At 41.1% G+C, this 16,558-nt stretch overlaps 1 protein-coding gene across 3 annotated transcripts in view; it reads left to right on the top strand.

The window, feature by feature from the left end:
- CWF19L2 (CWF19 like cell cycle control factor 2) overlaps positions 1-16,558 on the top strand; it is a 211,332-nt gene that overhangs the window by 155,042 nt on the left and 39,732 nt on the right. For all 3 annotated transcript variants that reach the window (XM_074984805.1, XM_074984786.1, XM_074984796.1), the window contains 2 exons: positions 6,030-6,242; positions 9,434-9,550. In XM_074984805.1, coding sequence (XP_074840906.1) covers positions 6,030-6,242; positions 9,434-9,550 — 330 coding nt within the window. The remainder of the gene's footprint in view (positions 1-6,029; positions 6,243-9,433; positions 9,551-16,558) is intronic.

Genomic DNA, 16,558 nt, shown 5'->3' with positions numbered 1-16,558 from the left:
TGCTTAAAGCTATCTTCCTGGAACTGTGCTGAGCTGGCCCCCAACCTGCAGTGCAAGGACACCAGAATGAAAGCTGTCCACTTGGTAGAGGAGTATGGGGCAATTGCTGTCTGGAACCTGACAAATTTAGATTGCTACCAGTTGGTTGCAAATCAGTTTGGGTGGGGGAAGAGTCACAACAGGAGCTGTATTAAATTAATGCAGTTGTTCAGGGCAGTAAATCACATCCTGTTATGAAAGACTGTGACTCTGGGGAACGGGCATAAGATAGTGGATGGCTTTACAGAGATAGACATCCCTAACTGTGTATCAGCAAGGGATGGCACATATATTCACAATTTTAGCATCAGACCACCTTGCACCAGAGTACATCAATAGGAAGGCTGTGTCTACACTGCCTCCCTACTACGAAGGGAGGATGGTAAGTAGGGTGTTGAGGGTTTATTAATGAAGTACTGCGGTGTATATGCAGCACTTCATTAAGCAAATTCACCTGCACGGCAACTTCAAAGTGTTCAGCTTTGAAGTGCTGGCTCTCATCTAGCCGTGGCTCACCCGCCAGTACTTCAAACTGCCCGGGGTACTTCAAAGTCCCTTTACTCCTCCTTTATTTTTGAGGTGTAAAGGGACTTCATAGTACCCTGGGCACTTCGAAGTACCAGCAGGTTAGCTGCAGCTAGATGTGAGCTGGCACTTCGAAATGTAAAACTTTGAAGTTGCCACGGGGGGGAATTTGCTTAATGAAGTGCTGCATATGCACCGCAGCATTTCATTAATGAACTCCCAACACTCTACTTAACATCCTCCCTTCGAAGTAGGGAGGTAGTGTAGACAAGCCCGAAGGGGTGGTACTTCTTCATGGTATTGCAGGTGCCTGAGTGTCACTGTGGGTGTTTCACAGACCCCATATGGGGTGACCTGGAAAGGTGCATGACACTTGCATCTTCAGGAACACAGGCCTATGCAAAAAGATGCAAAAGACCACAAGATTACAGTAGGGGATTGTGGAAATGCCCATAGTAATCCTGGGAGACTTGGTTTACCTTAGCTCATGAAACATCACAAGGGGACACTGTGGCAGCAGTAAGTAGTGTTTTAACAACAGACCAAGTAGAGAAAGAAATGGAGGAGTCCCAAATAGTCGAAAGCAGTGGTTGAGGGGAGAGGGAAGGCTTGCATGATAAAGAATTGTGTATGTGCTGAAGTGGAGGTTGAACCCAGATCTGCTCACTCTGCAGCATTATTAAAGACTTAAGGATCTCTGTTTGCCCCTTCCTTATTTTTAGCATCTGCTCAGTTATGTCCCTAGCAAACATGTGATTCACTTTCTCTCTTACTTTTCAGCCTTCATTTTGTTACCTTTTTTCTGCAGAGGAGTGCTGCAGCAGCTCCCTGAACTTGTCTCCTTTGCTGATTCCTGTTCTCTTGTCCCCCAGAAATGGGGTGTTGGCAGTGGTGCATGGAGTGTACCTCAGGGACCCATCTGCTGAAGCAGAGGCAGACTGTGCAGTTCAAGCACAGCATTGGAACATTTTACTTATAAGCAGAGCTTTTTTTGTTTAAAAAAAAAAAAAAAAAAGACACAAGCTCCCCATCCCGCCTCCCCTCCAGCCAATCCAGTGTCTGGGGTTGCTGAGGTGCTGGTAGTCAATACAATTGAGTACCAGCACAAAAAAAGCACTGATTATAAGCACCTTTTGCAACATACCAATCACTTGCTCACTGACCCTTGCCAGGCTCACACCTCTACAATCACCCAAAGAATGGTGACTGTTGCGAGTACAGGGAAGGGGAGTTGCAGATGGACAACAAAAAATAGTCTTTGCAGGACTTGCAGTGCAGCTTTCCAGAGAACTTGTTGTAAAATTAGCCCACACTTTTCCACAGGCAGGGATCATTCTGGTAGAGATCTCGCTGCTGAGGGATAATCCAGGAAACCAGGGTACAATTATTGCATGCTTGCAGCTTCTGCCCTCTCTATGCAACTCATATGTGTGCCACTTTGGTCCCTGGACAAGTGATTACAGAGTGGTGTGGGACAGCGCCGTACAATAAGGGCAGTAACAAAGCTGTGTTGTGATGGAACCTGCAGCAGAGGATCAACAAGTGCCTCTATGAAACATCTCTGGGGACGATTCCCTTTAGGTATCGGTATCCATCAACACCCCATTCAGCCATACCTAGTACCCTCTCAGGGCAATGTCCAGCTCACAGAAACACAGCCACTTTTCTATACCCGACAGTCACCAATGCACACCATAGACCACAGTCACTTACCCTAGTTGTTAGAGAGCAGCTGCTGAGATTGGCCATGCACTTCAGTAGTGGAGAACATTTCCTGGGTGCATGCCCCCACTGGATGACAAGGAGTTCCACATCCTTGTCTAGCACCACCTCTTCTTTTTTAGGTCTTCTTTCTGCTGCCCCTTTATCCTCTGAAGTATCCACAGGGCTCTTGACAGTGGAAGTGGTGTCACCACTGAGGCTAGCATCCAATTCCTTACAGAAACAGCCATCTTAGATGCAACACCAGCGTGACAGTTTGCCTCACTCACCTTATGGCATGCTCCTTTACCTTTACTGTGCATTTAGAACTATCCCAATTGTAGCCCTTTTCATTCCAGCATTGAGAAATGTGTCCAAATCCTATGGGTCAAGTGGAGTTGGGACTGCACAGACTGCTGCCCATATACTGATTAGATACAACCGCTCCACAGTGGTCCAAGCAGAAGAGTGTGAGCACAGTAGCCAGCCAGGGTCACCTGGCAAGGTGATTTAAAGTTCCTGGGACTTGCAAGAGGGATGGGTGGATTATTGTTTACCTGACTGTAGAGCAAAAGAGTTCAAATTGGTGACCAGAGTGGTCACCGTGGGCATAGTGGGACACTTCCTGGAGGCTGATAAAAGTAGACATGGTATCTACACTGGCTGTTTGTCAACATTAATGGGAGGGGGGAAAAGTTTCTTTTGAGGTGGAAGGGATTTTTTTGGTCATCAAAGGCAGTTTTTGGTGACAAGACTTGGTAATATAGACAGGGCCTAAAACTGGACCTCAACGAGCTAAAATCATTGCCAAAGCTACTTACTCATTTACAGCTCCTCAAGAAGGAGGATGCATTCTTCTCAGAATTGGAGAGTGCTTATTTCTTTGTCACCTTAGTGATAAGAGTCCCCTTTCTTTCCTTTTATATTCCAGAAAATGTTGAAAGGTGTGCTTTGAAAAGTAAACCCATACAAAGCTCCTGTTCTCTGCTGCTTATTCTTGAGTGCGCCGCACCAGACCCATTTTTTATCCTCTTCCCAGTTTGCTACTTTGCCTTCTTGAGTGGCCTGATCACTTTGTTTACTGTAGATGTAAGTGTATTTTCACTTTCCTAGCTTGTAATCAAGCCATGGTGTTTTCTTACCTGCCTGCTAATAGTCTCAGAGAGGTATGTTAGTATATATCGTCACAAAACAAAGAGAGCAGTCCTGTAGCACCTGAAAGACTAGCAATATTATTTCTTTCCCGCGAAAGCTCATCACCTAATAAATAATATTGTTAGTCTTTAAGGTGCTACAGGACTGCGTTCCGTGTTTAATGCCTGCTAATGTGATTTATGTAGACAGATGAATCCACATTTCTTTGTCTAGGGCAGACTTGTTTATCAGCTGTACCCATGACATGTTTTAAGTACATATTTACTGTATGCGTACATAACTTTTCGTATACAACCCCCATATACCTAATGCAAAGATAATTATGACCAGGCTGTTACCAGTTTATGGAGGATACCTTACATCCCTGGCTAAATACTCTCACCACATTGGTAGGATCTGCCTTTTGCAGGTGGACATAAAGGGATTCTTAGGGTCACAGAGACCTAACAAGAAAGCTCCTCTTTTTATTACATTTCTTTAACTTTGTCAGTAAATTACTAGTTTTTCTTATTGGTGGTCAAAAATACTGATTTTCTGTTCTGTTGTGACTTTTCCAACTGACCCCTCTCTTCTGTTTCTCATCTCTTCTTTCAGAAATCAGTTAACTTAGTTTACCATGGCAAATTCCGAAATAACCAGTAAATCGTGTGTTGTAATGTTCCTTTTTTGATCGTTTTTAAGAAAAGCATATTGTTTAATATAAAATCCTTGGAATCTAAAAGAATGCCTATTTAATACTAACCCTGCACAGAACTTTTTTTTTGTTTAAAAAACAAATGAACACACAAACAAACAGGTGCTGGTACTCAGCTGGCTTCCCCTTCACCCCACCCCAAGCCAATCCCACTTCTGGGGCTGCTGAGGTGCCGGAACTCAGTACCAGCCAGTACTGGCACAAAAATGCACTGACCCTGCATCACATTTTTAAAAAATGCATAAAGAAAAGGAAACAGCAATGAAAAGTTTTGTGGGAAAACATGTTTTGTGTCATTCAGAACAAAGCTTTGCTAATTACACTTATAAATTCAGAGTATCTGTATGGTACACATGGGAAGATAGAAAGGAATATAACCCACCATTCTGCAGGCATGAGGGACTCAGTAACAAAAGAGGAGCATAGCATTTTAGCACTTTTTTAAAATTCAGAGACTAGAAAAGCTCTTGATTTAAGTATTTCAAAGAAATCTGGCAAGAAATTTCTCTGTGCACGAAAGGAAAGAGAAGGAAGAAAGAAAGGACAATTATATGCAGAAAAGTTGTAATTCTAAAGATGATGTCAACAATATTTTTATGTAATAGTAAGTATATTGTCAAAATAAATATATTTAGTTACATAGACAGTTTCATGCACATTCTGATCAGTGCGAAACGTGGTGAATTCACAGAAAGTATAGGGATTTGTGCTGTTAGATATTTGAAAAATTTAGAAGTGCATCTATGTGGTTTCTATGGAAACCACACTGAAACCTAGATACCACAAACTTTCAGACATCACTCTGCAGGGAATCCAATACTTTGACAGCTTTCCTTTTACGTACTGGGTAATCAGCTAAAATTTTACAGTTTATTGCCTGATGACATAAAACCTTTCAGTTTTTTTCCCCTACCTAGAATCAGATAATGTGTATGTAAAATGTCTGTGTATAGCGAGACTATATTTTTATTTTATTTAAATTAGGCTAGAGAATGCGTGTTTGTCATAGTTGCTTGCAAGGAAGAATAAGAATTGAAACTGAAGAAAACATTTTTATACAAATGAAGTAAATGCTGTTTAATTGGCAGGGAGAATTAGCATAATATGTATGTGCAAAATATTAATATTAGCAGTAGAGTTGTATTTTAGGAAGGAAGCTTTTATGGACACTATTGATAGTAGAAGGAAGAAGGGAAAGAGAGTACTAATAAAACCTATTTAAATATATTTTCTCATTCAGAATAAAGAAATTGTATGTGAATAACAAAAACATGTTTTCTATTTGTAAAACTTAAGTGGCAAGATTTTTTTGAAGATGTCAACTCCTTTTTTTACACAAACAACATCCATCTTACATAAATGTACAATGCTGTAAGATTAGAGAGAAACTATAGGTGGCTAATGCCAAGTAAAACTCAGTGGTATTCTGTGAAGATGATGTATATGAAAACAAATGGCATGAAAAATATTTGTAGAGAAAACAGTTTATGTTCACAGTATTAGGCATTTGGCCCTTTTTAGGTACATATGGGAATCAGAGTGGATACTAAATAAAAGCTTCTAACAGTCAACTTTTCAAAAAGTACTGGATGAAGTTAGTATATCAGTGTAAATTTAAGATATCAGACTAGACATTTGCAGCTCCAGAAGGAAGTTTATTTTGAAATGGAATGTAATATTATATTCTACTTGTTTATATCAGTCAACGGTATTTTTGCTACTTTTATGTGTCCTGGTATCGAATGATTGCTGTCATTTGACCAAAGCATCTCATATTTATGTCTGAAAACTGCCACGTGAAAGGAAGCATAGCTGATGCTAGAAACTGTACCCTTCTTGTTAAGTAAAGAGTACTAGAATGTCCAAATAATGCTTGTTCTTTTCTCTTCATTTGTATGCATTTGTCTCTTTTCAGTTTGCAGAAAAAACTGACAAAGAGTACTATACGCTGGATGACATGTTTGTTTCCAAAGCAGCTAAGGGAGAAAGGAGTGGGGAAGATGAGGAAAGACAAAAAAGAAAAGCAATTTATGAACATCAGCAGCTTGTTGCATGTATGGAGAAATGCCCATATTGTTTTGATGGCTCTGAACTTCCGAAACATCTTATTATTGCAATTGGCATCAAGGTAAGAAAATAGCAATTTGACATAAGCATGGAAAGAAATAGAGGAAGGCAGCTTAATGCAAGACTTTCCTTTCATTAAAAATAAAATTGCTTTTTTGGCATGGTTTATAGAGTTGCATAATATTTTCCTGGCTCTTCCAATTAAGCAAAAAGGAAACTCCCTCAAGGGTGAATTAAAAAAGAGATGAATCTATCTTAAATGATGAAGTTAATCTTTAGAACTTGATCCACTTCAGACTTGCAGATTACCTTAGTATTCATGGAAAAACCTCAACGACACTGAGAAACAGATTACGGAAAGTGATCGAATTTGCAAAAGACCGAACAGGGTTCAGCATGAATAGATTGGACAGATAACAAATGTGAAAACTTGGAATGGGAGAAGGAAAGAAAATAGTTTGCACTTATAAGACAAAGTCCCTAACACTGAAGTGACTCCTGATTTTGGAAGTTTGTCTGAAACACCTTTTAAACTCCATTAAGTCTATTTGGTCAATGGAAGGGATCACTTCTCAAAAAGCTGCACTCATTTTTTCCAAACACTTTTAATTCCTATGGTACAGAAATCAAAATACTCTGAGCAATGCAGAGATTCCATCAGAATTATGTACAGCTGTATCCTTTATCCCGCCCACTACACAAACATAACTACCTGTTGTACAAATACAGATCCAAATACAGGTGTAACTGCTGTTCCAAAGGCTACAGTTACATTACTTGTCAGCAGTACTGCATAGATTAAATCGTTACCCTGGAACTGCAGTTTTGATTAAATGCATCTATATTTAGCATTACCAGTATGTTGCATAATATACTGGCTGCCATCTTTTTAGGAGAACTAATGCTGCATTTAGAAGAAGAGCCTTGGCCTGTACAATGAAAGGTGTTGCAATAGGAAGCTTTGTACGATACATTCATCACATAAAATCACTTGTATTGCATATTAATAATAGTGAAATGCTAGTCTTTCAACAGATGAGACTTTTACTGTAAGCATTATTTTAATCTTTGCCCACATTTTAACATCACCAAGGAAAGGAAGGAAGGAAGGAAACCAAGCATAGTGAAATTTCACAGGTGCAACTTGTGCTGAAGTAGAACAGTTGGGTAAAATTTGAGCTGAATTAAATACTCCTTTTTGATGTGTCCATTCAAAGCCCTTAGTGAATGTACACAATGAATTAATAATTAATTAATAAAAGTTAAAACATCCATATTTGTTGATGACTGAACTGATGTCTAAATTACAATCTCCTCACAGAAATAAAAGTTCTTCCCTTTGTACCTTCAACCTAGGGGAAAATAAGAGGGTAGTTAAACTTTGCATCATGACCTGAAGCTGAGACAATTCAAATAGATTGAATTTAAGATGACAAGCACAAACTGTGAATTGTAGAACTTCCTTCCGCCAGAGGGGACTTCCAGAAGGAGGGTTTCCTTTTGAAAGATCCCTGTGGGCTGCATGTCTACACGGCTGTTTTGCAGTCTGGAAGAGCTTCTTCTGGACTCTGAATCACATGACCATATGCTAATGAGGCATGGGAAATTTACATCCACACCTCATTAACATCTTGCAGGCTGCTCATTACCATGCCCAAGTGTAGATGCAGCCATAGTGTAAATTCGCATTTATGTCAGTCTTTCCATTTTTAGTGTTATCTGAGAAATATATAAAATAAATGTTCTTTTTTCCTCTCCTGACCTGATGAATGTTTACAACCTTAAGGCCATAGTAAAAAAAAACTTTTCTTCCTTAACCCTGAAATAAGTGTCTAGATGTTTGGAAATCTCTATTTTGTAGATATGTTATATGGGGTTTGAAATTCAGAAATACTTCATTAAGTCAATTAGGAAGTAAACCTCTTCTCAGTATATGTGGGTATTTGGCTGCAGAATTGCTGAAATTGAGTTCTGCCTTCACATTCATGCATGTGAGGTCAGGATATGCTAGCCTAGTGTTTGCCTATGACAGGTAATAAAATTGCATTTGCAATTGTAATCAGGATAAAAATTTAATCTAATCATTCAATCATGCGTATAAAGTACATACAGACTATTGATTTATTTAGGATTAAACACAAACACTCTCCCAAATTCATATACAACCTCCATCCACTCATATTAATATTTTTAATTTAGGTAGGATCCAGTTTCTAACCCCTGTACATTACAGATTGGTAGTGAGAACTTCCTGACTCTGACTAACAGAGCTGATGGAACCTGACTCCATCTTCCCTTGCAAATTCTGTGTGTTGTATGTTAAGGACGTCCTATACCTAAGACTTGCTTTATGTCTGATTTCTCATTGGGCAAAGCATGTTAGATGGTTGATCCCCAAGATTGGAGGAGTGCCTTTCTCCTTGTTTCCAAACTCCATCAGTTATCTGAGGTGCTGTCTTGTCCAGGCTTGCTTTATTTCACAGAATTATAGCATTAAATCCCCAAGCCCCACACTCTCCTTGGAAGCCTGGTACAAATGCAAATAATTTTTTGTTATTTAAGGAACTATGTACTTCAGCTCACATTTTATTCTGAGGATGTGCTTGTTTCTGTTGATATTCACAAATCTTACAAAATTATTAAATATTTGACCCATTAAATCTGAAACTCTCTTAATACAGAATTTGATTTTTACTACCCCCTCCAAATTCCTTGTGTTTCATTCTGAATTATTTTTACTTGATTTAAAATAATAATAAACAAAAATACTCTGCTTTTGTGCAAGTTTACAGCCACAGTAACTGACAGCATGGCTTTGATTATATTTGGGGTAATACTTGATAGAAATGCTGAAATCACATATTCTTGATAACTGTTATGTTTTAGCAAAGTAAATAGGATATACAAAGGGAGCCCGCCACACCTTTCACTCCTGTTGCTCTGTTGGTGTTGAGATAGTTCAGGACTTTTCAGGATCTGGGCCAAATGAAGCTAAGGGGCTCAGTCTAAATAATGTTCATCATCTTAACTAACTTGGAAGGAGTCTATTGTTTGTTTAATTTAAATTAGCTTAAATTATTTTAATATGTTAACACCAAACTTTAAACATTTTTGAAGAGGGCAATTGCCTTTATTAGCTTAAATTTTATTAAACTCATGAGTTGCTGAGCCTTAGCAGGATTAAAATGTTTTTTGATGTTGGAAAGAAATGAGTATTTTTACGACTGGGTGTGAAAATGTGTCTTTGTGTAGGTGTACTTATCCTTGCCAAACCATCAGTCCCTTACTGAAGGCCACTGTGTGATAGCCCCTTTGCAGCACTACACTGCTGCCACTCTTGTGGATGAGGACATCTGGGACGAAATCCAGGTCAGCAAAGCACTACTATTTATTACAGCTTTTAAGATAGCTAATTTTCTCACCACTTTGTCATCATTTGCTTGATATATTTATTAATACACATATTGTGACTGTTGTTTCTGACCCACAGCCCTTTGATGCTTATGAGGTTGCCTGGCTTTTCTCTGCTTTCCATTTCAAGGTTTGATCTGGCTCTGGTTTTGGACAGAACTACCTCACTTCAGGGGCACTCCTGCTCCATGCATGGAATTCCATTCTTACTAAATACATCACACTTCTCTAGTTGTCCTCAAGAGATGGTGTAAAAGATAGCATTTTCAAAACCACTAAAGTGACATAAGCAATTAAGTCTCATTGGTCTTGTCTACACTTGCCACCAACTTCGAAGGGGGAATGTTAATCAGGGTGATGGAAGATTACTAAGGAAGTGCTGCAGTGAATACGCAACACTTCATTAGGCTAATTCTCCCCTGCGGCAACTTTAAAGTGTCAAACTTCAAAGTTCCGGCTTGCATGTAGCACTTCATTAGTAATCTCCCTGATTAACGTGCCCCCTTCAAAGTTGGGGGCAAGTGCAGACCCACCCATTGAAAGTTAGTGAGTTGAAGTGCTTCTGAAAATTTTGTTCATGGTCTTTTGCCTTAATTAATGTTTGATCTTTTTGCCCTCCCTCTTACACATGGTGTGTTGAGTTATTTTTACTTGACCTTTCTTTATTGGTCTCAGTTTCACATTAGTTGCCCTTTGAAATCTTTGAATAACACTCACATACTAGTGCAACAGTGAACTGTATGCAAATATTTTAAAAATATGCACCATCTGATTTTGAGTTACCAGTTTTTGTGACCAAATTATCTGATGATAATGTTACATTAATAAGTGCTCAGTGATGATCTCTATTATCGTATATGGTTGTGTCAGTTTTTTAGATTCTGATGTTCACTGCTAGCTTTTTGGATAAATTGGGCATTAATTGTGTCAAGAGCAAGATAGCCAAGTTATTCACCAGTTTTCTGATCCTGGTGGTAGGATTTCAGATTCAGTGTGTTTCTCATTATCTTATTCCTGTGACCTAGCTTTTAGGTTTCATTTCTGATATTTCTTCAAAATATTCTACACTCATCCCTCGTTTCACAAGTATTTTACATACGAGTACTCACTAAAACAAGGGACACACACATTTACCTTTGTTCACTAAATGAGTGAACTTTCCCCTCCCCCGCTTATATGTTTCAGCTGCTGGGTCCCTGGCTGGGGAGTGGGGAGACCTGCAGCTGGCTGTGCTCTGGCCTTGAGGTCCCTGGCCAAGAAGTGGGGAGACCCACATTCCCGTGGCTGGAACTTTCTCCCTCCCTTCCCTCAAACGTGCAGCTGTCTGACAGCCCTGCAGCTGGAGTAAGAAAGGGAGAAGGCTCTTAGCCTGTTTCCTTTCCCTGCACTGACAGGAATGTGAAACTTATGAGCCATGAGCTGATCAGTTTCCCAGCCCCACAAGCCATGGGAAGACTGGAACCAGCCTGCCTCTGGTTCCCAGCTCCTGCCATTCTGGGAGCCAGGAAACTAACCAGCCCTGGTGGTTCCTGGCTCCCCTCTCCTTGCAGGAAAATGCAAGTTGTGCAGGGGCTGCAGGAACAGGCACTGGGTAACTTGAGGGTTTACTGTATTAGTCCCCTCATGCCCTCCCCACAGAGTCCCCTCCCTCATGGTCCCAAACCACCCTCAGCCTTCAACCGCCCCCCCCTCAGCAGCCCCAAACCACCCTCAGCCTTAGACTTCCCCTGCAGCCTCACAGTGCCCCCAGGCTAACACCCCACCCGCGCATGCCTAAATGCTTCTGCCTTAGACACTCCTCTTCCTCCTCCTCCCACAGCCTGTTCACTGGGGTTGCAAGGCTGGGTGACTCTCCCAGTCCTCCTGGTCCCAGCAGATAACAGTGGTTAAAACCAATTAACTCAAGTGTTAAGGTTTCAGCACCGAGGCATAATTGCTGTCTCTAATGATAGATATCTGCCTGAGGCAGCAGCGGTAAGAAACTGCAAATGGCTTCTTTAACATCCACATGCAACTCGGAACTGCCCAGCTGGTGACCCTTAACAAATCTAAGGGCAACCCATGTTTGGGTCCTGAACCATAGGTTGGGAATCCCTGCTTTACGTACATACACTGTGTCCTGTTTCTGGAGCCAAGCTATTCAAATACATCAGAAAAGTACCTAAATTCAACTGGTTTATGTCAAGTTACAAGCACTTGGAACGAACTGGAGACTGGAATTTGGGAACCAATTGTGCTCGTATAACGAGGGATGGATGAATGTATGTATTTATACTCCCAGTAAATCCTGTCCAGCAAATGGCTAGCAAACGTGGGAAGTTAATCTACTGGATGCACAAAATAAGTTATTTATTGTATATTGTGTGTATAATAGCACCCAAATGTCCTAATTGGGACTGGATCCTATTGTACTAAATGCTGTAAAAAACACACAGGCTTCTTGGTCCAGCATCTAGTCCTTAAAAGAGCATGCAGGGGGAGAGAGAACAGTGCTGAAAGTAGCAATAAAAATAGTTCTTGGGGAAAAATGCTAATCTTGATTTTAAAATGGTCAGTGATGGAGAATGCACAACTCATGGTAAATTCTTTTGATGATTTGTCTGTTTTCACTGTTAAACATACATGCCAAATTCCATTCTGAATTTGTCTAACTTCAACTTTCAGTTACTCAGTAGTGTGCTATGTTTCTATTTACATACATTTCTGAAGGCAATCACTGTATCCACTTCTAGGCCATCTTTCCTGCTGAATAGGCTGTGCTTGCTTAACGCATAATAGTGCCACTCAAAATTGCCATACCCTATCACCTGCATGCTGTAATTCAGATGAATTACTAGGTTATACAAATTATTCTATCTGTGAATGATTTGAATATGCAAATAACCCCAGAAAGAGACATAGAAAGGTATTCTGGGGGTATGTGGTTGTGCAGCAAATTGGTCTCTGGCCTGCAGAATTGCCTGATCTGTGTTTGCAATCACAGTAATAGTATATGTAGATTTGGAATACAATTGTGTGATATATTAATCAGAGGGAGTTGAATATCAGATCTGCAATATATTAGTAAGTATGAACAAAAAGTAATAGTGCATTTTTAAAAAAATCACATATTGGCAAAGAAAATAGTTTGAGAATGGAATTGGAAAAAGCTGACATAATTTAGCTGTCAGAGAGGTATCCGAGTTAGATTTATATCTTCAAAAACAACAAGAAGTCCTGTGGCACCTGATAGACTAACAGATAATTTGGAGCATAAGATGTTAGATAATAATCTGGAGCTATTATCGATTAGTGTATAAGGTGCCACAGGACTTCTCGTCATAATACCGCTAAAGTGTCATCCATTGGTTTGGACTCTTGCGAAACAGAGAGGAAAAGGCAAGAAATCTTGCTGCATACAATGTAATTTGCTTTAAAGGTTGAATCTCAGATAAGTAGTGAAATCAATACAGCAAAGGGTTACATATGCTAAAAAAAAAAGTCAAAATTGTAAAGGGAAAAGAGTGATCTAATGACTGAATAGGGATTTACAGGAAGTGGGCATCAGTAAAACGTATGTGAGTGTCGAATACTGTACAATAACGCAACTTGCTATTACTGAATCTAAAAAAGAGAGTATATGCTGCGGTGAAATAGCTTGTATATTTTCAGGGAGTAGTGACAAGTCAGGAATCAAAGATAAGAAAATACGAGGAATTTTCTTTCTTTCGTCCTGCACGTCTCAACTGGGAGTCTGGGACCCCATGGGGGCTGCAAGCAAATTTCAGGGGATATAACAAAATAAGCCAGAGAGCGGGGCAGCTGTCAGACTTGCTGGGACCCAGGGCAGAAAGCTGAAGCCAGAGTCCCATCGCTTAGAGCTGAAACCGATGCCTGAAAAACTTGGCTTCATGGGGCCTCTATGGGGTAGGGCCCCAAGTAATTGCCCATCTTGCTACTACCTAACTCCAGCTCTGACTTTTAATCTACTGGATATACAAAATACACATTGTGGCAGAAGTGTGCTGGGGAGGTTTTGTAGTATCTAGGAGGGGCTCAGAAAGTGGGTTGGGGGAGAAAGAAAACACTGCTACCTTATTAACTCCATAAATCAATGCCTGGGAAAGCACTGAAACAATGTGAAAACCATACTTGTAAATGTGTATAAAAAGGCAAGAGGCTGTTAAACTTGGTGGTTCATCATATGTGGGTAATTTACAAGTTTTTTAAATAAAGCCCCAAATGAGTAAGGGCTTGGATATGGAGAAGCTTTGTTAAACATTTTCACGTGTCCACAAGAAAGTTTGTGAGAGCACAAAGTGGCTTAAAAAAACATTTTTGGAACGAAAAAAACACATTCAGTTTAATATCAGCTATGGAATGAATCTGATTCCCTTCAGGTCAATAATTATGGAATAATCCTGCTATTGGAAACAGGGTATATGCGAAGAAATTGAATGGTTTAGAAATGATCTCTAGAACAGCTGGTGAGCAAATCTTGATTAAAGATGGATAAGCTTTTTATGAGATTGGTGAGAGAAAATAAATGGCTGTTATATGTTTTAGACTGTTAGGGATTTTCTACATGGGTAACTCAGTGCGTGCTAAGGGTGTGAATTTACAGCACATTAATTATTTTGTACTACCTCTCTGTGTGGACACTTAACTGTGTGTTAGAAGTGTTCTTATGAGGCTTTGTGTAATGCACTTAAAAGTGACTAAGGCGGGGTTGGCAACCTGTGGCTCTTTAAGGAGTCACTTGAGGCTCTGGGCGCTTCTGCCGCTGACTCCTGTTGCAGCTCCCTGCCCTGCTGCCACTGAAATAATGCAATTAAATGTAATTGGTTTAATGGCTGACAAGAGGAATCCGTCTGTTAAACCAGTTACATTTAGTTCCATTATTTCAGTGTGGCAGGTCAGGGGGCCACCCGCATTGCAGGTGAGAGAAGTAAGCAAGAGAGCTGCGGGGAGGGGCAGCCGAGTTGGCCCCTGCTGGAGCTGTGCTGAGAAGGAAATGGGGATGGGGAGAGGTGGTGGCTGCAGAGAAGCAGCGGCAGCATGTGCAACTTGAGGAGCTTGTCGGCTGAGGTGTGTTGGTCCTGGGGATTGAGGTGGGTTTGTGGGCCAAAGGAGTAGAGCCTACGAATGGGAGGGGTTATGGAGGGTTGTGATGTGAAAATTGTTTTTTCCTGCTTACAGGCCTATCCCCAGGCGCAGTGTTTTCCTTGTCCTCGTTTGCTGTCCAATCCAGGGGCGAAAATAACTTAAACTTTCCAACTGGTACAAATCATTGTGTGTGCACTGTTCGTAAAACAGGGGTTATTAAAAGTACGGTTTGACATTATTTGTTAAGGGCTGTCTTGTGTTCACATGCATTGCGGCTCTTGAAGTATTGATTTCGTAACTGAATTTGAAAAAATGGTGGTTCTCACTTGCAAACCCTGGACTAAGGTAATCTGTCCAAGGTCACTCTTACTGCAAACTAAGAGTTCTCCAAAACCCTGGCAGTAGTGGCAGCCTACTTGCGTCATCAAGGAGTCATGATATTTCCCTATCTCGATGACGGCATAATAAAAAAGCCCCTCTCCTACAGAGGAGCACATTGTGTGCACTATACAGTCAGTTTTTCACTCTCTAGGCCTTCTTGTCAATGAGAAAAAGTCAACCCTTCAACCTACACAGGATCTAGAATTCACTGGGGCTCGACTCGATCTGACCACAGTGCGTGTGTACTTGTCCCTCCACAGGTTCCAGGCTATTCAGGACCTTGTGGAGATTCTCAGGGGCAGCCCCATGGTACAAGTGGTGGTATGCCTCACGCTCAGGGGGCCACATGGTGGCAACAATCTTTGTGTTACAGCATGTCAGACTCTATTTTCGCATGCTAAAACGCTGGATGACTACTGTATACAACAGCACTCACCACAGCCTTCGCTGCTTGGTGGTACCTCCGCCTCACATCCTTATGCCTTTCCTATGTTGGCAGAGCAGGGAGAATCTTCTTTCTAGGGTCTCGTTTCACCCTAAACAACCTTCCCAACTTATTACCAGGGATGCCTCCCTACTGGGGGGGCCTTGGGGGTGTTTCACATGGACACTCTCGCTATTCAAGGGTGATGGTCCCCGCAAGAATGCCTACTACATATCAATCTTCTGGAACTCAGAGCCGTTCCCAGGGCCGTCCAGCTCTTCCAATGGTGAAAATATTAACAGACAATGTGGTGACAATGTGCTATATAAATCGCCAGGGAGGGGCCCACTCATGCTTCCTAAGTGCAGAGTCAGTCTGACTGTGGAATTGGTGCATTCAAAACAACATCACACTTCTGGCATCTTACTTACTTGGACTCAACAAAGTTGAAGCAGACTGTCTGAGCAGATGCTTTGCACTGAACCACGAGTGGGAATTTCACAATGGAGTGGTCCGCTCTCTGTTCCAGCGTTGGGGCACTCCCCTCATTGACTTCTTCACCACCTGTCACAACAAGAAATGTGGCCATTATTACTCCAGAGCAGGAGTGGGAAGGGATTGTTAGGTGACGCATTCTTAAGGTCATGGAAGGGCCCTCTCTGGTACACCTTTCCCCCCTACAGTCCTCATTCCCAGGGTACTTCAAAAGGTCAGAGTGGACAAGGCTTCCATGATATGAGTGACCCCAGTGTGGGCACAAAGCATTGGTTTCCCCTCCTGCAGAGAATGTCACCTTACCTTCCATATCCTCTCCCACTCTCACCAGACCTGTTGACACAGGAGTGGGAAATCCTGCAGCATTCTCAGATGCAGGCTATGTCTTATGGCTTGGTTTCCAGTTGGTTCAATGAGTCCGAGCTCCTCTGTTCCACACAGGTCAGGGACATCTTAGAACACAGTCAGAAGCAAACTACTAGAACTATTTATCTCTCCAGTGATGTACAACACTAGGGATGAGCAATTAATGCAAAAGTATTCCAAAATTTTAGCTCATGACCCACTGAAGTGATTCTCGT

The sequence above is a fragment of the Carettochelys insculpta genome, chromosome 1 (assembly GCF_033958435.1).
Source record: "Carettochelys insculpta isolate YL-2023 chromosome 1, ASM3395843v1, whole genome shotgun sequence".
Lineage (NCBI taxonomy): Eukaryota > Metazoa > Chordata > Testudines > Carettochelyidae > Carettochelys > Carettochelys insculpta.
This window is presented reverse-complemented; position numbering and strand designations above follow the sequence as displayed.